General features: G+C 36.1%; 1 protein-coding gene across 2 annotated transcripts; it reads left to right on the top strand.

Moving 5' to 3' along the window:
• Positions 1-358: 358 nt before the first annotated feature.
• LOC120631211 (cytochrome P450 4g15-like) lies at positions 359-24,627 on the top strand. Of its 2 annotated transcripts, XM_039900690.1 has the most exons (12): positions 359-446; positions 5,030-5,188; positions 5,532-5,706; positions 10,636-10,725; positions 11,676-11,786; positions 12,206-12,391; positions 13,827-14,023; positions 14,859-14,916; positions 20,796-20,979; positions 22,070-22,221; positions 23,901-24,089; positions 24,470-24,627. In XM_039900690.1, the coding sequence occupies exons 3-12, from the start codon at positions 5,550-5,552 to the stop codon at positions 24,616-24,618; spliced, it is 1,473 nt and encodes a 490-aa protein (XP_039756624.1). In that variant the 5' UTR covers positions 359-446; positions 5,030-5,188; positions 5,532-5,549; the 3' UTR covers positions 24,619-24,627. The 2 variants fall into 2 exon arrangements, with proteins under 2 accessions (XP_039756624.1, XP_039756623.1); XM_039900689.1 differs by lacking the exon at positions 5,030-5,188.
• Positions 24,628-24,656: the final 29 nt, after the last annotated feature.

Raw genomic sequence — 24,656 nt, 5'->3', positions numbered from 1 at the left:
ACTGTTTATGAGTATAGGACAACGCGGACGACGGAATACGTATTCGAATATTTTTTTTCATATCCCACTGTCCCCTTTAACGAAGAAAGAAAACGAGGATACGGCCACAGAAGGCAACGGGACTACATAATACATCGAATCGCAATCGCAACTCGCATGACTGACTCGCACATGACCAATTATATCTTTAAACAGTACCTACCAAAGTAATTCACTCGTAAACGAAGCATATGCGCATGTAAATATTTATTTACAAAGCTTGACAAAAGAAAACATGCACAAGTAGGTTGTATAAGACAAGTATAAATTCTGACTGACGGCATTGAATATGGTATTCTTCATATTGACTATACGCTTATTCTTATTGCGTACCTTGTGATTTAACAGTTATGTGTTTTAAATAGTACCAAAAGAGGAAAATTTCATTAATAGATATATGAAACCTGGTAAGAGTTCTCGTTGCATATCTATTACCATTTTATTCTTATAAAGTAATTAAATGGCTAGAGGCAACTAAGTGGTATCTTCTAGACCGTACACGTCCTAAGCTACATCGTCTTCCAAAGGAATCGCAGAAGTAACTTTATAAAAAAAAAAAAAAAATTTACACATTACATAAATTAGGGCCCTCCGAACCGATGATAGACCAACTACAGAAAGACTGGACGTTTCAGAATTGATTTAAATACTAGATATAAATGAATTATGTTTTTTTTTTTCAATGTATTTTACTGTGAATAGGGTCTTTAATATAAAAAAGTTAACACCACCGGCAAAGCAAATCGTTACATTATATTCGACAACCAAAGAGGTAATCATTTGAAAATTGAGCCTCGATTTGAAGTTTAGTAAACGGGTTTAGCAGCTTGGCTACATAAAAAATAGTTTAAATTGATAGATCATGCAATTATCATAACTTAAAAAAATTACATAAAAATCCGGCCGAGGTTACTCATAACACGCTCATTTTGGGTTCCGTAGGTTTCTTGTAAATAAATGATGTTGAAGGCATGTGGACCACTTCCCTGGCGCAGTGTTAAGCGCTGTGGTCTAATGTAGGTCGCAGGTTCGATACCCATTCGCATGTATTGTGAACACCCATGTGATGATGCTGTTTCACTGCCCACGATTCGAAAAAGAAAGGGAGAATGTGGAGTAGGAAATAGGATGTGAAGTAAAGACAGAAAACCTAACCTCCATAATGCTAGAGGCATCATAGAAATGGGAATCTATAAAAAAATACGTGGAAGAAATAATAAAAGTGAAGGAAAGACGTTAGTGGTAGGCCAAATGGCAGTTACACTAACGTTTTAGAAGGCAGGAGGGGTTTTTAGTTGGTAGAAGTCCGGCACTATTATTTAAAAAAAAAAAGTTTGATCCCCAAGAGGGGTAATTTTGGAATTCATAATTTTTGATTTTTATCTAATCTGGTATGATGGCAGGCTCTTAGGTCATTGCTAGTTACTAAAATAACTATTGAGTGAAAATGTTTTTCACCTTAGGCTTAGCAGCACATGTGAATGTAGCGAAATTGCCAAGTCATACCTTTTGACTATAAGATATTCAGTTTTGTTTGTTTTTCTTATTTCGCTACAAGTTAGCCCTTGACTCCAATCTCAACTACTAGTAAGAGATTAGAGGTAAAGCAGTTAGCAATTATTGGTTTTTACGCGAAATCGTACCGGGACGCTAAATCGCTTAGCGGCACGTCTTTGTAGGTAAGTGGTATCTAGCCACGCCTCCGACCAGACCAGACCAAAGACTAAAAAGTTTTGAAGTCAGAGTTTAAGTTTTAGAGTTAGGGCGTGTAGAAGCTTGGCTCTACATGAGATCTGATTACTTTTACATTACAGTGCGAGTCAGTGTGTTTGTTGGGATTAGTAATAATAAATGGATTCTAAATTAACATAATTAAATTCTAAATACAATAAACTGTTTAGGTTAATAATTTTACTTAAAACTATGTTAGATTCAATATTTGTTGTTGGGACCGCCTTTGTCGGTAAAAGCCCCATGAGTAGCTAGTGAGTGAGATTAAATATACATTAATAATCCAAATTTTTACCACTGCACTGATCGTCACTACACTTTTGAAGTGATAAAGAAAGATACACATAAATGTATGTGAGAGACTGAGATAGAATACACCATGGAAACTGAATAATGTGTAATATTTTATATTAAAATATTAAATATTTTATAGCTTATTAAAAAATAATAAACATCATATTTTATCCTAATACTCTTTATCCATCTCCAATCTCAATCTACTATGGTATATTTTTCAGAAGTTTGTTTGTTTGTTTTAAGTCTTTATTGCACACACACATTTTATATAAATTAAACACAAATAGAAGAAACTTAAAATAATAAAAATAAAATAGAGCGTAGATAGAAGTTTTACTTCTGTCGTGTGTGAATTTATTGCAAAGGATTTTTTTTTTCTTTCGAAGGTTTAGATGTGTTCCAAAATCTATTGATAGTGAGCTCAAGTTCCCTGTCGATTCTAAAACAGACTCCAGGGGTTCCAAACATTTTCTGAGTAATAACATATTTTTAGAGAGAACTATGTTTAGCTATAATAAATTCCAATTCAAAATTTCTTCATTCATGTAGGCGTATCACAGGCACTTATGACGCGTTCAAACATATTTTACATAATTGTAAGGGAATGGTGGTAACTTCGTCCGCCAACTTAAACCTAAAGCTACGAGAGTTCCAAACTCGCCTTGGTCTCGGAAGCCCACAACAAACTTAGCCGGGTTTTTTTATGCTATCACCATCGCACATTAAATTGATATTAAGCTTTGAAGAGCAATTCACACCCAAGCTTTTTTATCGGAATAAAAGGATTTTTCTATAAGCTCACGTTGTATATAAACTTTGAACTTATTAAGAGACATCTCAAAGATTTCATTCGGTAACTTGTTGTAAATCTATATATATAAAATAAAGTTGTGTTAATTTCACCATTTATAACTCAAGAACGGCTCGACCAATTTTTACGATATTTGATTTTTTGGATTTCTCTTAGACCGGAATAGGAAATATAACATTCATAAAAAAAAAAGATCAGCGGTACGAAGTTCGCGGGGACAGCTAGTTTGTTATAAAATATGACCGGCTAGGACCTCTTCGGTCATATTTCTAGTCTAAAATAATTATTATTAGTACAATACTTGTAATTATAATTGTCTTGAACCCTAAACTAAGCCAGCTATCGATCATCTTCGCTTCTAAATCTAAACAACACAAAATATAAACTACTTAATTCGTGAGTTGTCCTTTTGGCCTTAAAACTGAGGTGTTTGGATTTTATGAACAAAGGTCATAAATATAGTAATCAAAAGTATGTGTAGATTATGCGGAGATTAATCTAATTATCTCATCAATCAGTTAAATTATACTCATATTTAATACTAGCTGTTGCCCGCGACTTCGTCCGCGTTGGTTTTGGTTTTTAAAGCATCCCGTAGAAACAGTTTATTGGAGGAACGTGTGGCATTCTATTTACGCGTAGTTCTGCTGGTATTTCTAAGCCAATTCACTTACAGATTTTGGCGCCAAGAATCAGCCTGGCTGTTCATACACATTCTGTAACATTACAAATGAAATTAACTAAACTTAAAAAAATACACTAAAAGGAATATCTAATATCTAAACGGAACTGCTTTGTGGTGTAGCCCTTAAATTTTTTAAACTCACGAAAACTTCTAAATTTAATGTCCGATTGGAATGAATTAAAAATTATTATAAATACCCTTGATGATAAAACCATTTATTTGAAAAAAAAAAAATACTGCGATTCTAATGTAACTATCATATGCAATCCACTTTCGTTTCTACCGGCGCATCTAATAAACTTTAATAGTTAGTTATACTTCCTTCCTGAATTTGTGGTATATATAATACATTACTGTGAAAATATAATACATAATTTTTATACGTATTATGAACACCGATTATCAATAGTTTTCTCAGCGCATCTCCAATTTTTTTGTAAGAAAAATTTTAGTAATTCGCGCAAGAATATTAAGTTTCTGAAGTTGGTGCGTCGAATTGGAAAAATCGTTTGTTTTGAATAGTCCATGTGTCCAGGAAGGTTTAAAAAACATCACGCTTCGACCAGTAGGAGCGGATTATCAATAAAAAAAGTGACAAAGACGGGAAAAATCATTCCTTCGAGAGCTTCCGTTGCGCGCAATACGTGGACGACTAAAGTTACACGACGATGTATGACGGAGTTGTTTCCCTTTAGTTTTAAAAGGTTCGAGCAGTGGCGTGCATAGAGGGTATGCAAAGGGTATACCGATGCTATAATATAAAGAAAATCTCCAGTACGAGTTATAAAAAACTTAAGGATAGGCATTGTAAGAGCCAAAAAAACTCTATCCTTATGTTTTTAAAAATCGTACTGGAAATTATCTTCATTTTATATCATCTGCATACCCTGTGCATACCCTCTATGCACGCCACTGGGTTCGAGACAGCATATGTCTACCTCATACTTGGATAAAGTCACGGGGAAACACTAGTCTTCTATAACTGATGAAGTCTTTGTACTTTTTATAGTAATAACTAGCGTACCCAGCCCGCTTCGCCGGGCTAGATTTTGCTTTATTTTATTTAAACAATAAACTTAAATCATTAAATTTTTAATTTAAGTCTCATAATATATTAAATCAATTATTTCTCTCCGTATTCATTCTCTTCTATTCTCTTCTCGAGCGGGTGAAGATCATTATCTACACCCATGTACACCCAACAATAGAATATCATCATAGTAAATAAAAGCTGTATTTGACCGTTTGACAGTTCAAAAATAGGAGTGCTCCTATCGTCACCAAACTTTACAGGATTACTCGCCAGGTCAATCCGGAGATTCCCTGAAAGTTTCATTGAAATCGGTCCAGCCGTTTCGGAGCCTATACGGAACATACCCACACACTTTCTCTTGTATATATATAGATTACCAGGCCAAGCATATAAGTGAGTAACCATCGCCTATAACCGGAGAAACCCTTCGCAGGGCATGCAAGCAATATGTCCTACATAGTGCCGCCCTTGTGCCCTTCTAACCTAAGGCGTAGGTTTTGCGTGTCATGTGTGTGTAATTACACCGGCAGCCACGCTCATCAGACAGGACGGAATACAGCACTCCTGCCTGGCAACATAAATACGTAAGGCGGTAGGTATTATTTCCCCGGACGAGCGTTATAACAAAAAGCCCTACGTCTACCAATAACATGAAATAAAAAAAAACTTAATTAAAGTTGTTTAGGTACAGAAAACAGAACACTAGCTCATAGACTGTATCTCCTTGATATGCAGTCAAAAAACTAATTTGTTTTAAAGCAGTTGTTAATATTGCATTATATTCTGATACACAAAAATGAAGTTATTAAATGCTCAATTAAAATATGTAAATAAGGTTTTAAAATTCAAGTCCTCCAATCTGTGGGGACATCTCTTATTATTAAGTGTCGTTAAATCTTAATTCCAATTAATATCTAACTTATGTTTACCGACAGATTACGGAGGTCAAGGAGATGATATTACTAGCTATTGCTTTAGTATTGTTATGCTGCTACTGGATGTACTGGGCAGCAAGTAAGCGGGAGCTGGACAAGCTTACGGCAAAGCTGCCCGCCCCACCTGGTTTGCCCATCATCGGACATGCTATGCTTTTCATTGGCAACACTGAGAGTATGTATTCATCACAGAATTTAGAATACACAGTAACCGTGTAAACTAAACTAATATCGAAGCATCAAAAACCACTCCACTTGAGTAGTGCTACTCGAACAGGCAGTTAGTCACTTCACTCCATTTAGCAGTTGACAGTAATTATTTTACCTCTAATTTTCTAAATGTTTACCATAAAATGGGGAAAATGGGGAAAAGTTTATGAGCTGACAACATTACGCGGGTGTAAAGTGAGCCGTGCGCCGGGCGTTTTCAGTTTTGGACACCATGCACTGCATTCAATAAACGGAATGAGGGTTCTGTATGATCTTAATTATCTAATTATCTAATCTATTACCGGCCCGCTACACAGCACCGTATTCCAAAGTCAAAGTCAAAAATATCTTTGTACCCATAGGTGGCACTTTTGATGCGTACCTACATAAGAATTACACGGTAATGAGATGATGGCGATAACCACATTCGTAAACTTAAAACCAAAGCTACTACTTCCAAACGCGTCCTGGTCTAAGAAGAAGCCCACAACAAACATAGCCGGGTGTTTTTTTTTTGTTATCACCATCTCACAATGTCATATAAAATTATTAGAAGAGCAACCTGGTTAGAGCAATAAATAATTCACACCCAAGCTTTTTTATCGATCACATAGTCCTTTATACTATAAAAGGACTTTTCTATAAGCTTACGTTTAATACAAACCTTTAACTTTTTAAGAGACATCTCCAAAATATCAATGGGTAGTTTATTGTAGAATGGTATGCAATTTCCTTTAAACTAATTATGAATTTTTCCACTAAGCGCGGATCGGTAGGCTTCACACGCCTTTATGAAGAAGTCTAAATCATGCAGGGTTCCTTCCGATGTTTTTTTCTCAGTTAAAGCGAGTAATATTTAATTGAATTTATTAACGAGTCACATAATTTTAAGCTCACTGCTATCCTAGTTTTGGCTTCATCTGTTTCGGGGGGTCCGAACTCCGAGTGCAATCCCCGGCACGCACCGCTTACGTTCTTATCGTAGCTATGTTTAATTTAAAACTATTAACTACAATTATCGTTATATATCGATCTCAGATTGTTATGATTACGGTGATAAATAAAAGAAACGATAAATTAAAATTATTCGAGTTTAACACGCACTTGCTCAGTTTTTATATAAGGAAAACTAAGAGCTTGCGTAGGTAGTATTAACAAGTAAATATTATCCTATCAAAAACATAATTCATGTAAGGATTTAAAGCCAAGTTCCATTTGAAGAATATGTGTGGTTGTTGTTTTCACCGAAAAAAGAATTGAGATCTAAACGGATGCCAAGTTTTGTAGATAATCCTGAAATTTATTTATCAGAACAAAAAAACTAAAAATTTACATTCAAAACACAATATTTTCTTTTTTCTACTACAACAATGTTTGCTATTTAAAAATATTACTTCTTAAATTTAAACAGAAGAATTATTTACAATAAGCAGATTATTTAGAATAAATTGATGGTCAATATTGGACTTTGCTAGTTTTCGCATAAAATTTATTTTGTACTGAGCTAGTTTACTTATTATTTATTTTTTTATATATTTTGTAATTTACTTAAGAGTTTACTTAAAACCCCACTACTATACCATATATATATGTTTTTTTGTCCTTTCTTCACGCCCTGCAACCAATAAATTTTGGTAAGAATTAAAGATAAAGTTACTTAAAAGGATGGAAAATAACAAAGGTTACTTTTTATCCCAGCTCTAAATGCTTCGTGCAATATTACACACGGTAGCTGCGTCGCTACATCGTTATTCTTGGCTGGAACTTGGCTGACATACTATCGGGTGTCTCGCTACCTGTAGGTAGAGCCTACGTGTGATAAAGTAAATATTGTGTCACTGAACGCTACACTGTACCAAGCCTATAATTGACTCACTTTAGAGGTCAAGCGTCCGCTGCTGTGTGTTCAACAAATATACCAAGTACCAAGTTTTTTTAATATTTTTACCAAAAACACTTGGAAACAGTATTATATATTAAATCTATATGAAACACATTTTACGGATCAAAATATTTTCAAACAAAAATAATATTAAAATTTTAAATACCCCCGACTTTAAATTTAGTGACCATTATTCTAATAGTCAAGCCCTTTTATCCATATACGTACTACGACAATACACACATCGCCATCTAGCCCCAAAGTAAGCGTAGCTTGTTTTATGGGTAGTAAGTTGACTGATGAATATTTTATGAATAACATACATAAATACTTAGAATATAAATATAAACACCCAGACACTGAAAAACATTCGTACTCATTACACAAACATTTTCCAGTAGTGGGAATCGAACCCACGGCCTTGGGCTCAGAAAGCAGGGTCGCTGCAAACTGCGCCAATCGGCCGTCATCCATAATAATGAGGGTTTTGTAAAAAAATGTCATTCCCAAATTTGTGGTGGCGAATATCTTGGAAAAAAAATCAATATTTGTTCATTCGTTTGGGAAATACGATGCCACAGACAGACACACGCACACACAAAAACACGGTGAACTTATAACACCCCGTCATTTTTGCCTCAGGGGTTGAAAAATAAACTAAAGTAAATCTAAAACGCCTTTTAAACCGCCGCAACAAGGCAACCAGCATTGCCTACTTCAATGGTCAAACTTATTAAAGAAAGTGTAACGGAATTACGTAATACTGTTGAAGGGTGCAGAAATTTATTTCATAATGAAACACCCTGTAAAAATATATAAATCAAGAGTGGCATATTTATTTTTCCATACAAACTTAGTCAAAACATTCTAAATGTGTATTTATGACAACCCTATTGAAGATGAAAGACCGTCACGTGCATAGTACCTACGTTACGCGACGCGTACCTAATAAAGTGACATTAGTCACATGGTTTTACTTTTGCATGTGATGTTAGAGTGCAACGATACTCAAAAACTATTAGCGTTTCGGTTTCACAGATAATTCTAAGAGACTTAGTTACTTACTTAAGAGACTGACTTACTACACAGTACTTAGGATTTAGCCTCCAAAGTATTATTTCGGTTTTCATTTACACGTTGGATACCCAAGGTAACTGACAGCTCTATTCTCCCCTTTCACTTCGTCGATTAGAGAATAGAGTTATCATCATATTAACCTAGCAGGGCACGGGTCTCCTCACAGAATGTGAAGGTGTTAAAACCGTAGTCCACCACGCTGGCCCAGTGCGCATTGGTGGAGTAGAGCTAATAAAAAGAAGTACATGCTTATAAGTTTACCACTTACTATTAAATGGGACAACATGGAGAGTATACCGGCTCAAACAAAAGATTTTTTCTAACCTGTTTATAAATGACAGAGTTATGGGCTAACAAAACTAAAAAAAAAAAATACAACTGAATTGAGAACCTCCTCATTCGGTTAAAAAAACCACACAAAGATACATAAGCACTGAAACGGAAAGCTATCATTATATGTTTGTCTTCTAAACAAATTAAACAATATAAATAATTAGGTTGAAATCACACGGTAAGTATATACATTTTAGAAAATATTTTTGCAAAAACGATAACTGGGAGATGTTAGAAATAAGCAATAAAACGTAAATACTAAATATGCATTTTTTTTTGGATTTTTGGAATTTTTGTCTATTTTTCTGTGTGTATGTGTGTCTTTGTGTTTGTATGTTAGTTTGTACGCACAAAACGCAAAAGCTACTGTACGGATTTGAATGCAATTCGTTTCATGTATATTGTTACGGATTGAAATAAAAAATAATTTTCATTCAGAAAAACAATAGGTTTCGTTCGGGATATGCGATGACAGTTTTTGTCGATTTCCACACACGACTTGCGCCCTGAGGGTTAGGTACATACTCTTAACTACGCTTAATAAAAAACCAGTCATGTGCCAGTAAGACTCCCTAACTTAGGATTCCATATCGCGTAACTAATTAACTAAAAACGATCTAAATCTTCTATACCTATATCTATGTACTTTATTCATATAATAAAATCGAAGAATTATCGTATGTGTACATTATATATTGTGGCAAAAAAATAACTGTGAGGCGTAAGCAAATATAAGTTTCGACGGCCGACTGGCGCAGTGGGCATGGAGTTTTCTGAGTCCCTGCTTTCTGAGTCCATGGCCGTGGGTTTGATTCCCACAACTGGAACATGTTTGTGTGATAAACATGAATGGTTTTCGGTAACTGGGTGTTTATATAAGTATTTATGTATATTATTCATAAAAATATTCATCAGTCATCTTAGTACCCATAACAAAAGCTACGCTTACTTTACTTTATTTATTTATTTTTAATCCTATCCTATCCTACTAATTTTTAAAATGCGAAAGTAAGTAAGGATGGATAGATAGATGTACGGATGTTTGTTACTCCTTCATGTAAGAACTACAGAACGGATTATGATAAAACTTTACAGTAACAGAGGTTTACATCAGAGTTACACAAAGGCTAAAATTTATATAGATATTGTGTAAATTGGCCAAAGTATAACAGTAAGTTTCAAGTAAGTCTCAAAAGATCTGCCATCTGAGAGCATAAATTAGTGAGTGAGACCATTAGTGAAAATAATATATCTGGACCATTGCTAGTTATCAGGGTCACCGAAGAAGATGTGCCGCTAAGCGATTAAGCGTTCCGGTACCATATCGCAAGGAAACCGAGTAGGGGTACCCCTAACAGGCTAGCCCGTTACCATCTTTGTCAGTGCTATCACTTACTAGCACGAGATTGCAGTCAAAGGCTAACTTGTAGTGAAAAATAGAATACAAAAGGCATTGTCCTACTATATGTCACAGTAATTAAATTACCTACAAAGTTATTTTACCTACCTAACTCATAAAACTTTATTGACTGCGGTTTTGTCAGTAAATCATATTTTTTTGTGTCTAAGTACATAATAAGTGTGTTCGTTTCTACCTAACAGAAATTCTTAAGAATCTACAAGACATCGCTTCGTTGGCATTCAAGCATGATGGAGTTGTGAAACTTTGGCTGGGGCCTAAACTATACATAGGTATGTATAATCTTACTTTTATTTTAGCCTTGCCTCACAGTTTTGGCCGGATCCGTTATCTTTTATCCGCTAGGTTTTATCCTCACCGCGTATCAAATTCTCTCTCTCTAGTTTCTCCTTTATTGCTGAAGATCGTGGTCTTTGGGTAATAGCAACCCTGCGCGGATCAGTCGCTTCCACCGACTCCTATCTGAGGCCAGCCAAGCGATTGTGTGAAATTTGCACTTGGAGTCGCTCAGCTAGTTTTTCCATCGTGTTGGTGAACATATCATAATAATTGTGTCATAATTATATCCGCCTTCACAACGATAGGCTACTGGGGCAAAAAATAATAATTAAATCGGACTTCTGGTTCAAACATACAAAGTAGTACAATATTTAGTGTAGGTACAATATTTGAATTAAAAAAAGAATAATCACTAATTTAGTGTATTTTTGACTACCTCCCTGGCTCAGCGGTCACTGCTGCGGTTTTAAGGTGGAAGTCCCTAGTTCGATTCCTGTCAATTTGGAAATTTATAATTCCTGAATTTTCTCTGGGTCTGGTGGGAGGCTTTTGCCGTGGCTAGTTATCACCCTACCGACAAAGACGTACCTAAGAGACTTAGCGTTCCGGTATAACGTCGCTTTGATACCGATTAAGTTAGCACGCTACCATTTGAGTGCAGTCTTAACCTAGTAAAGTAAAAAAAAAAAAACTTATAGTGAGTGCCAGTTCACTCTACCGGCAAAAATGGGCCGGAAGATAAAATATATATGTGTGCTGGTATTAATTATTAGACGTAAACATTATGAAAATAATCCGGTTCCGAAACTCGCACTGAAAATGGACAATTTATCTTTAATAATTGCGTATCGAAAATCTTTTGATGGCGCAGCGAGAGTAGCGTCAAGTGGGTCAAAGCTCTCGCTACGCAATCCACTGACTAACTCATCTTTCTTTCTTACAGCTATTGGTAAGGCGGAGGATGCACAAGTAATCTTAGAGAACTGTTTGGACAAGGATACGGTATACAAATTCCTTCGCCCTTGGTTGGGGCAAGGCCTCTTCATTGCACCTCGTAAGTTTATTTTACTTAATACTAAATTGTTAATTATTTAGGAGTTAATTTCAGCTTAATTGTGTACCTAAATTGTAATCGAACAACGTGCATTTTTTTAACTGTCTTACATAAAAAAGGAGGTTCTCAATTCGGTTGTATTTTTTTTTCTGTTTGTTAGCTCAGAGCTCAGATTTATGAACCGAGTTGTTTTTTTTTAAATATTACTGGTACTTTCCTTGCAAAGAAGTATATCAGCTATACCTAGTAGTTGTCTTCATTTTACTGGATATCGGCCTAAAAATGTTGTAGAAAATATTCTTGCTTTTTGGTTGTAAAGTCGGTTTTTTTTTGTCAAAAAATTATTTTGTTCAAATATGCTAGCAGCATAAAATAATGGAATGTAATTTTTTTGTACCATGTGATTTTGTTTCCTTCAGTGGGATTATGGAAAAATCATAGAAGAGTTTTGCTACCAGTATTCCACAACAAAGTAGTAGAAGAGTATTTACAGATAATATCTGATCAAGCGAACGTTCTACTAGAGAGACTAGCCGAGCAGTCTGGAAAGAGAGAATTCGATGTTCTGCGCTATATTACTGCTTGCACCTTGGATGTCGTATTTGGTAAATATATGTCCTATAGTATGAATGTAAAAACGAATACACTTTTATTGTGAACCACAGAAAAAACGATTATTTGTATATTTATACAATAGGAAATTTGGTGGCCTTATCGCTACGTAGCGAACTCCACCAGACAACGAAAGGAGTAAAATGATATTACTATACTCGTAGATGCTAGGAATGTCGTGCAATAAATCACAAACATGCATATATCTATACGCATGTTTGTGATATGCATATATCTATATATAGACTAGATAGAGTTAAAGTATGTGAGATTGCGGGGGCGCAGGCGAAGGATCTCGTGATCCTTGGACCATGCGTTAGTTACTAGGACAATGACTTATTCAGTATTTAGCTTAGTAAACAAATTGAGCCAAACAATATGATGTAGCGTCACGTCTTACGTAATCATTTGGAAATAAAGTATTATTTTTTAAAGAAGCAGATGTTACTACTGTGGCATAATTAGCAACATGCCAACAAAGTTTTTGTTTGTAAATTTTATAGTGAATCTATTTTTTTATTCCATTCAGTAATGCTTAACTTATTTTGGAACTTACACCAGTGTTACCAAAATAGCATTATTTATCATATATTAGCTATTGCCCGTGTTCTTCGTCCGCGTTAGAACGGTTTTTTTTTTCAAATCCCGTGGGAATAGTTTGATTTCCTGGGATAAAACTAGCCTATTTCACTCTCCATCCTTTCAACTAACTATGCAAAAAATCATGTCGATTGGTTTTGAATACAGACTAGTCTAGATGTTTTGCTGAATCCACATAAACTGGGATAGTGGTAAAAAGTAGAAGAAAAAGAATTATAAATCTTTGCAATGGTGTTGTAAAACCAAAATATAAAGATGCTCTTACTTACCGAAGGGTGCGCTTTTATCCTCCAGCAAATATGTACCTACCTGGAGCTTACTTAGATTACTTTTACCCTGTTCTGTAATACAAATTAAATTTATTATAATATGAAAATGCATTAAAAAATAACAAAGTAAACATAAATAATATCATTAAATTATATTTAATAGAAAGTAAAATATATCGCTTGTGCCGTATGGTGACGGCAGATCAAAGTACAGTTGTTACCACCACTCCTCTTCCCGCGGGTGTCGTACGAGACGACTAAGGGAATACAAAGGAGAACGGGCAGCAGCGTCCTCTATGCAACTACTACCATCTACTGCGATCACGATTCCGTCTGACCAGCATGGTGATTATGCACAAGCCCCAAATGCGTTGGGAGAGGTCTTTAGTCCAGCAGTGGACTGGTATAGGTCCTCTATGCAACTACTACCATCTACTGCGATCACGATTCCGTCTGACCAGCATGGTGATTGTGGTCTTTAGCACAGCAGTGGACTGTTATAAGCTATTGCACTGAATTGGGCATGTTGTCGCAGATATTTATCGTTTGAATTTTTTAGAGACGGCAATGGGAGAAAGGATGGATGTCCAACATTCACCCGATACCCCCTATCTGCGAGCTCGGCACACCGTCATGACGATACTTAACAAACGCTTCTTCAAGGTGTGGCTGCAACCCGATTTGCTCTTCAACCTGACACCCTACGCTAAACAGCAAAAGGAAAACATCGATGTCACCCACAAATTTACGAACGAGGTATGGACGTCTGTATCAAAAGCGATTATAAGGGGTAAATAAGCTTGCGTTAATGTAAAAAATATCTTTTTTTTGTTTATATATTATAATTCTACGTTATTGTCCTTTTTATGATTATTTTGTTATTGTTTAGTCGCGAGGATTCAGTGACGACGAAGATAATGGAGCTGGCTGAAAACCAGTGCTGCGCGTTTTAGTATGCAGCTATACTGAGCCAGCTCCTTTGTCACACATTTTTTTTTTAATACTTTAACAATTTCATGACACCAATGTAACATTTTACACAAATGTTTGACAATAAATAGGTACGATTTTTCTTTCTTTCTTTCTTTCTTTATTTTAGAGCTCGGTGGGTAGGAGATTTTACTTTCAATCAGTCAATCAATTTTTATTTATTTGCTGATACAAGTAAATAGGTGTTATAGAAAAAAAATACGTAGATCTGTACCACTGTACCACGCCAAATTGGCCGATTTCGGGGCTGAGTTCGAATCCCAGCACGCACTTCTAACTTTTCTAAGTTACGCACGTTTTAAGTAATTAAAATATCCTTTGCTTCAACGGTGACGGAAAACATCGTGAGGAAACATGCATGTTTGAGAGTTCTACAATATAATATTCTCAAAGGTGTGTGCAGTCCACCAATCCAAACTGGAGCAGCGTGGTGGATTACGGCCTTAACCCCTTCTCATTGTGGGAGGAGACCCGTGCCCTATAGTGGGCGTGTAATGGGTTGACATGATGATGCACGTCTAATACTTTCTGGCCCTCATTTATTTCATCATAATATTCCAATTACCACTTAATTCATCACGAAATTTCTAAATCGTTCCAGGTTGTACGAAAACGGCGTTTACAATACGAGATAAATAAAATGACAGAGCAGCAAACTGGTAAGTTTTACCTATACTAATATTATGAATGGCAAATTGATTTTGTTTGTTTGTTTATATATATTCGTGGTAATCTATCTTCGGCTCTACCACCTTTATTGATTATAGCCGACATCCTGGACACGGACATAGGATACTTTTTATTCTCGGATTAAGCACCCAGACTTTGGAAATATTCTTTTTTTTTTCACAACAAGTTATCCCTTGACTGCAATCTCATCTAAGTGATGATGCAGTCAGTGGCGTGCACTTCATACACGCATAACATGCACTGCCCTACCCTAATATAGTTTTTTTTTTTGGAGGATTTTTGCCATTTTATGCAATTTACCTCATGTATGCATACCCTAATAAGAAATCCAGTGCACGCCACTGGATGCAGTCTAAGATGGTAGCGGGATAAACTTTTAGGAATATGGCAAGTTATATTTAAACCTTTATCCCTAATCGGTTCCGTCGCGACATCATACTGGAACACTTAACCGTTTAGCTGCACGTTTTTATCGGTAGGGTGTACTAGGGTGTTAGTTTGTCACGACCGAAGCCTCTTACTAGACCAGACCAGAGAAAATTAAGAATTTATAAATTCCCAAATTGCCCCTTTCGGGTATCGGGACCTCTCACACAAAACCACAGTACTGACCTCTGCGCCAGGGAGGTCGTCGAACTCGTTTAGCTCGGGAAAACAAAAGGCTCTCGCGCGATTTCCAAAACCTAACACATACGCGGATAAAATCGCTGCCAATATGTTCTCAAAACCGAAAATTACTTCCGGATATAACTATTAATACCCTGCACATCACAACTCGCAACTCTGTGCTAACTGTTATATGTTGCTAAATTTAGCTGTTTTACGTATCTCTGCATTGTTGTTTTAATCACGTATAACCTACATTCGAACATAGCCCACTCCATCTTCTGCTAAGTGTCTCTCTGAACTTTTCTATTAAGCTTCGAAGCATAGAAGTCTTAATAATCTATAGCTCGTTGTTGCGGCGCGTCGGCGTTTTATGCCGAACCAACGCCAAGGGAACGTGTCCCACTGGGTGACGAGGCGCGAAATAAGGCAGGTATAAGTTATTAATTATAAGTTATATTAATTATTCTAAACTAAAGTAAAAGCTAGTCGCCGACACTCGTAGTCCGCGATCATAATAGGCATGATGACAGTTACAAATAATCGCTAAAATATGGTATGGTATATTGTTATTGTAATGAAAAAAGTTTTTTTTTAATATTCAAAGTAAGTATTTATTTTTAGTAGAAAGCTGCAAAATCTAGCGATCTGCCATGACAGATGAAACGCCGAATTCTAAATTATGACGTAACTAATGAAAAGAAAATATGCCACTACGTCCTTCGTTCGCATGTATTAAGCTATTTTACAAATCCCGTGGGAATGGTTTTGTTTCCTGGAATGAAGCCTATGATACTTACTCTCCGTCCTTTCAACTAACTCCATGCCAAAAATCTGATTGATTGGTTTCTTATTTAGGACGTAAAAGAAGGACAAAAAAGAAAACGCGCGTTTTATTAATTTATTTATTCACTTTATTACACAACCAAAAAAAAAACGGTTTAAAACTGCGGACTTAATGCTACAGCATTTTCTACCAGTCGCCCTTCGGACGTGCGAGAAAAACGAGTGAGGGTGTTTTTTATAACTTTAGGAAGTAAGAAAGGTAGATATGTACTTTCTTTCTATCTTTTTTTTATTCAATTATTGGCAGACATAAGTGTCTATTGTGAAGATTTAATATCAGTTATTACGAGCGAAACTCTAATTGAGTTACAAATTTTAAATTAAACTTTTTAACATAGAACTTTCGGATAAAAACGATTCGACTTTGGACCACAGACTTTAATATAAATAACTATATAGTAAATGTTTCATACAATAATTTATAGAAAATAAATTTTATTTATATTTAAATATATGGTATACATAAGTTAAATTAAAATAGATATTTATGATTAAAATACCTCTTTTTTATTAAAACTTTTCTACAAGTCTGGTCCATAGCCTACATAACCGGATGCATACATATTATAAGTCTACTACCTAAATACACCTGAAAAACATTACAATATGGATAAAGACGTGTCGAAGACGTGAAAAAAACGTGCAGGTACGATGCAGCGTAAACACCGATTAGGCATTTGTATGGGTTGCCGTGCCCTAAAAGGTTAGCCTGTTGTCATACAAGACATATTTTACTCCGCATTGCTGGTTGGTAAGCGTAAACAGGGCGGGCAGCTTTTGCGATACAAGGCAGGCTGGCAGGTAGACAGGTGGACAGGAAGGCGGGCGGGCAGGCAGGCGGGTAGACAGGTGGGCAAGCAGGCGGGTAGACAGGCGGGCAGTCAGGCGGACAGGCAGGCGGGCATTCAGGCGGGTAGACAGGCGGTCAGACAGGCGGGTAGACAGATGGGCAGACAGGCGGGCAGACAAGCGGGCAGACAGGCGGGCAGGCAGGCAGACAGGTGTGCAGGCAGGCTGGTAGACAGTCGGGCAGGCAGGTGGGTAGGTTAAAAAGGACCAGTCGGTGGCAGTTTTAACTTCTAGAATATTCATTCATCAGAACATTTTACACGTTCAATCAATCTTAGCTAAATCGTAATCGCCTTACTGGACATAAATTAAATCCGGACTCCTGGGTTTATAGATCAGTCAGTGAGTCTGTCACCTTTGTATATAAACCAAGCTTAATTGACATTACTTAAAAAGTGACTTAGTAAAACAGAAATTTTCATATAAATTTTCATCTCCTATTTAATGTCTTTGAAGGTGGAATTTTTAAACACGTATTTCTTTATATTTAATCGAAAACCTAAAATCAAAGTTTCATGGATGTAACTTGAAAAAAGAACTGGATAAATGAAGGATTTTATACAAACTTTCATCCCCCCTTTTACTCTCTAAGAGTTGGAATTTTCAGAAATTCTTTCAGAATTTTCAGAAAAAATAAAGTATTCAGTATCGCTAAGCCTTAAGCCGAATAAATGAGGAGTTCTGTCCTGTGTTGAAAACCACATTTAGATCTCCACAGAGTTTGGGGAAAATTACACATATTATAACCTCTATAGTACAGAAATAATTATTTGTCGGAGTTATGGTGTAAAATCGTCAAACACTTTCATCCCCTCTCCCAAAGGAACCGAGCTTAATGTTGGGATAAAAATCCTTTATTACTTCTAACACTTCCAAGAATATGTGTACAAAGTTTCATGGGGATCGGTTAAGTAGTTTTTGCGTGAAAGCGTAACAAAAAAACTTACATTGACGTTTATAATATTAGTAGGGATAGGGATAGGGATTATTGCTACCACTACCACTTGCTAAGTTTTTAGTTATCAATACAAAAATCTTTATCTTTGACAACAAGGACTCACCAAAGCTCTAATTTGCCTAAGACGTCAAGTTGCCATGATAACCGGAGAGCGTTTTCGAGGACAAACTTTTTAAAATAGAATTTGCAACTTATATCAACAAAACCTTTCTCCAAAAATGAGATATTTTTAGGATATACCTAGTAGATATACCGAGCATCATAGAACATTTTTCAAAATACGTCCTAAGTACTTTTCTACTAATGAGTAGTAATTAGTAAGAAAATAGGTAGGTTGCCTAAACTAGGACCTCGGTCGCATTTCCGGTGGGCCAAGTTCAATCTCCAGCACGCGCCTCCATAAAGTCAAAGACAAAGTCAAAAATATCTTTATTCAAGTAGGCCCATAGGTGGCACTTTTGATGCGTACATAAGAATTACACGGTAGTGAGATGATGGCGATAACCACATTCGTAAACTAAAGCTACAAGGGTTCCAAACGCGTCCTGGTCTAAGAAGAAGCCCACAACAAACTTAGCCGGGTGTTTTTTATTGTTATCCCCATCTCACAATGTCATTTTAAATTATTAGAGTTGGTAAGAGCAATAATAAATTTTCGAAGTGATGAAATCACTTGCTCTAACTGTAAAGGAGAACATTGTAAGGGAATCTTTATGCCCGAGAGTTGCCAATAACGTTCTCAAAGGCGTGTGGAGTATACGCTATACCAATGGTGGACTACGGCTTTACCGTTCTCATTTTTAGACGGCCGATTGGCGCAGTGGGCAGCGACCCTGCTATCTGAGCCAAGGCCGTGGGTTCGATTCCCACAACATGACAATGTTTGTGTGATGATCATGAATGTTTTTCAGTGTCTGGATGTTTATCTATATATTATAAGTATTTACGTATATTATTCATATAATTATTCATCAGTTATCTTAGTACCCATAACACAAGCTATGCTTACTTTGGGGCTAGATGGCGATGTGTGTATTGTCGTAGTTTATTTATTTATTATTTATTTAATTCTCAGAGGACACCCGTGCTCTGTTGTGGGGTGGTAATGGGTTGATAATAACGGTGATAAGTAGTGCCGATACAGTTGTACACAAATCTCTAACCAAGTCCTTAAGCAGTGCTGTGGGTTTTAAACTAAATCCAGGAAAAGGGTTTTAATATTTGTGTACAACAGAATTGGCACCACTGAGAACTTTGTATTGTTTCATGTTCAGTATTTTTCTATGACTATATTTACGAGTATTACCCACATAAACATTTATTAAGTGCTAAATTATGTACCTTGGTGTTATATTTGTTTGCCATCAATGGCCGTGACGAACAATGGGTACTTCATAAATGTGTAAATTGTTATGACCGTTCCTTCGCATATTAACTAAACCATTTTGCAGCTTATGTTTCTTCAGAGCTGCAAAATATCTATAAAACATTTTGCTTTTATTTTAAGTCATCACCATTTTCAATCCATAACGATGTGAGTGATGACAGTCTTGATGGTAGCGGGCTAACATGTTAGGTGTATGCAATAATAAATTCCACGCGGAAGATCAAACCTCGGACCACTGACTTATAAGAACACAACGTTCATCTTGAATGCCGATTAGCGCAATGGGCAGCGTCCCCTATTCAGAGTCCAAGGCTTTGGGTTTGATTCCCGGACAGGAAAATGTTTGTGCAATGAACTAATTTTTTTTTTTCGGTGTTGTCTGATTATCTGTACATTATAAGTATTTATGTATATTATTCATAAAAATATTCATTAATCATCCTAGTATTGTCGTAGTATATTAATTACTGCGACATGGACGTCGTCAAAAAACTATAACTAATACGTATGCTTTTAGATTTCCTATACCATATGACTTTTGACAAGTTAAGAGTAAATGAAATTATGCAAAAGTGCTAATTGTATCTGAACAGTTTCAGAGGAAACCCTTTCGAAACATTCGTAGAATTAGAAACTCAGATGTAATACCGTAGGTATTAGTAATCATGATGCAAACATCACTCGTGTTATGGTAAATATAACGTCATAGTTTGCTCAAAACATATTTTGTCAATTTAGCGTAAAATAAATATTATTCTTAAGTAAACCTTGACGACCATGCAATGCCAAGGGCAACGACCACTTCTAACACTACAAAGTTGTAGTAACTTTGTTGTGTTAGAAGTGGTCGTCTGTCTGTTTGTCTAAGGAATTTTATTTTAGTTTTAGCTATATTCAGATATTTTATGTAGATACTTACGTACCCTACCTCCTTTATAAAATATATTTTTAAGTCTAAATATGATTTAAAAAAATCTATAAAAAAGGCAAATGAAATACATGAACGAATGTTACGACATTTGGGTGTATTGGTATAGGAATACTTACCTAAAAATATTTTTTGATTGAATGCTTATTTCAAAAGACATCTCAAGTTTCAAGTTACTAAGTTTATTGATTTTATGATTAGTCCGTGAAACAGTTAGTGAATGGTAGTATTTTGTATCTTTATATTTATTAAATATAATGTATTTTTGATTTAGATGGAAGGATAAAAACAGTGTTAGATATGTTGTTCGGCCGAGAAATCGATTTCACGGATGAGCAATTGCGAGAGCACATCGACTCGATAACGATAGCTGGGAACGATACCACAGCTCTTGTCATCGCCTATACTTTAGTCCTGTTGGGCATACATCAGGACGCACAAGAGAGAGTCTTCGAAGAGTAAGCCACACTGACTTATTTTTAATCCACTACAGCGCCCTTCACTTCACCCTCAACAGGTGGTAAATGATGATAAGACGGTATCGGGCTAACCTGTTAGGGGTACGGCAGTTATATTAAACTCGCACTCCCAAACGGTTTCTACTTGACATCATGCGGCACTTCCTTGTCGGCCGGTTGGTAACCAGCCACGACCGAAGCCTCCTACGAGACAAGACCAGAGAAAATTCAGGAACTATAAATTCCCAATTGCAACAGCTGTTGATCGAACCAGGGACCTCCGCTTATAAAACTACAGACCTCACCGCTGCGCCATTGAGGGTGTCAAATAGGCTGTTGTGACTTTGTTTTGGTCTACAATTGATTGACGACTTCCAGCACTGTAAGTTGTGAAGCTGTAATACGGGTGTAAGGAACTAAACTTCGAATCACTAAAAACACTATTATATTAGTTCCATAGTATGTCAAAATTGGCGCTTTAAATGGACAAAATTAAGGCTGCCATTTTTATGGTTACTCAATCAAGGTTTATAACTATGATAGCGTTCAACGAGCATTTTCAGTTGATGTTCAACTGCCTGAGGCACATGGTTACACTTGCGTAAACTACGGATCGCAGCGTAATGCTTAATTATCTACAACATTCCTCAATCCATGGTGTACCTAACGCTCCAGACATTGCATAAAATTCACAGACCCAAAATTTCTATCGAACCTTCACATCATTTTAAACTGTCTATCACGTAAACTTTCAACCAACCAATTGCAAATTACCGTCTATGACTACCGTCGTATAATTCCCTCATAACAGATGACTGCAAAAAATCGAGATATTTTTTGCTTAGCATATGTTATTCGAAATTATTGAAAACGCTGGGTAACGCTAAGTAACGTTGAGTCAATTCAGTAAATGAACGATTGACCTATTCTGTCGGTTTGAAGTTGATTGGCGGCCAACGGTCTTAGGTCCAGGTCATCGCTAAAGACGAATTGCAATTGTTCAACTAATAATCCGAAGAATCCCTACCATCTTTTTAAGATAAACTCTCTGCGTAGTAAATATTATAAATTTCTAACCATTTTATTCCAGACAACAATCTATTTTTAAAAATTCTAAACAAGGTGCAACAAAAGAAGATCTGCTGTGTATGAACTATTTGGAAAGAGTTATAAAAGAGAGTATGAGGCTTTACACCGTTGTACCCATTATTGCTCGCAATGTCGACAAGGAAATTTATTTACGTAAGTACCTACTCACAATTGTCATGTTTTCGACCCATCACCAGTCACACAGTGGCGTGAATAGAGGGTATACACAACGTATACAAATGATATAAAATGAAGAAAAACTCCAGTAAAACTTAATACCCCTATGTCGTCGAGCCCTGGGGCTCTTCTCATGGCGAGCTTTTGCGCTCACCCCACTCACCCGGTGACGCCACGCCGTAGCAACCACTCAGGTGGTTATCGGCAAGTATCCATCCGAAAATCGAAAAAAGTAAAACTAGGTAGTACCCAGGTAGCTTTTCGCCATGAAACGCATCTTGCGGCACGTTGTTTTCGGACAAGGCTCTAGGACGGTTTACTTTCACTGGCTTTACAGTCGTTGAATTATTATTGTACCCTTAGGTAGGCTTATGATAATTCTTACAAAGAATATCCTTAAGTTTTTTATAACTCTTACTGGCGATTTTTTTCATTTTATATTATCTGCATACCCTCTATGCACACTACTGGGTACACTGTACAGAGCATCGGTCTCCTCTAAGAATGAGAAGGGCTTAGGACGAAGCCACCACGCTGGTCAAGTGCGCATTGGTAGATATCCCCCTTATGTTAAGTGTGAATCCATCTATCTATATATATATAAGAGAGAAAGTGTGTGGGTATGTTCCGTATAGGCTCCGAAACGGCTGGACCGATTTCAATGAAACTTTCAGGGAATCTCCGGATTGACCTGGCGAGTAATCCTGTAAAGTTTGGTGACGATCGGAGCACTCCTATTTTTGAACTGTCAAACCGTCAAATACAGCTTTTATTTACTATGATGATATTCTATTGTTGGGTGTAGATAATGATCTTCACCCGCTCGAGAAGAGAATAGAATAGAATGAATACGGAGAGAAATAATTGATTTAATATATTATGAGACTTAAATTAAAAATTTAATGATGTAAGTTTATTGTTTAAATAAAATAAAGCAAAATCTAGCCCGGTAAAACGGGCTGGGTACGCTAGTTTCCTATAAACACAGCAACACATCACACCGGCCACTACGCTTCAGATCAGGAGTAAATAAATAAATAAATATACCTACTACGACAATACACACATCGCCTAGGTAATAAGATGACTGAAGAAAATTTTTATGAATAATATACATAAATACTAAGAATATACATATAAACACCCAGACACTGAAAAACATTCATGCTCACCACACAAACATTTTCCAGTAGTGGGAATCGAAGCCTTGGACTTAATGGAGTGCAATGCTGCTTGGTGGTACAGTTGTAATGAAATCCACAATGTTCTTTTAAATACTCCCATGCTTTAAATCCTCTATAAGATTCTGAAAGAGTTAGCTTTTTGACAACTAACCATGATATCATTCAAACGGATGATATAGGTAATCTTGTACTGAATTTCATAATACCACTCCTTTGTTTTATTTTTCGATCCCTTTTGCGTAAAGGGTTTTAAACACAGGCAGCCAATTTATTACTGTTCGGGTTTTAATACCCCTTACTATACAACAGTTGCATAAAAAACTATTATACCGATAAAATGGAAAGTGTAATAGAACAATTAATTTAATGGGAATATAGTTATTTAAGAATGTTTCACTTCTTTTACGCGTACAATGTCATAGGCGCATTTATTTCTTTAGTTGTGCGTGCAATAATCTTCTTCATCTTCAGCACACAGCAAGGTGACAATACCAGTAGGCGTAGGAGCTGTGGTGGGCGCTTTTGCCATTCATCGCTCTGTCGATGAGTGGGGTTCAAACGCTAACGAGTTCGATCCCGACCGGTTTCTTCCAGAGCGATCTGATAACCGACATCCTGCCGCATTTATTCCCTTCAGTTATGGATCCAGAAACTGCATAGGTAATTCGATTGTGCATTTCAGATATATTTTTTTATTTAATAGTGGACTTCATATAAACAAACACCAGTTGAATCAAATATACGTACATTTAAATTAAAAATAATAAACTTCTCAATCGCTTTTAAACAGTTGAATGTATAGGCACCTGGAATGACCAAGGCTATTCCCCCGTGATATAATTACGTAGATGTGACGTTAGTTTTCATGTAAATTAACAATATAATTTATTATTTTTAATATTAAAATAATACTGCTTTATGTTATGGTAGTGAATAAGAATAGTACATAGCAAACTAGGTCCGCGTAGTAAAATCATTTCTAGGCGATTCATGATGAAAGCTGACAGAAATTTACTTACATAATTTTATTAATATTTCAGGTAGAAACTTCGGTATGCTTATAATGAAGAGTATAATTTCTAGTATTATTAGGACTTACAAGATAGAAGCAAATGAAGTGGGACCTCTTAAAATAGAAGTGCTGCTGTTTCCGATAAGAGGGCATCAAGTTAAAATTACGAAGCGTTAGAATGTTTTAAGTTAATATTTTGTTTTATTTACACTTTG

This window comes from Pararge aegeria, chromosome 17, assembly GCF_905163445.1.
Source record: "Pararge aegeria chromosome 17, ilParAegt1.1, whole genome shotgun sequence".
Lineage (NCBI taxonomy): Eukaryota > Metazoa > Arthropoda > Insecta > Lepidoptera > Nymphalidae > Pararge > Pararge aegeria.
This window is presented reverse-complemented; position numbering and strand designations above follow the sequence as displayed.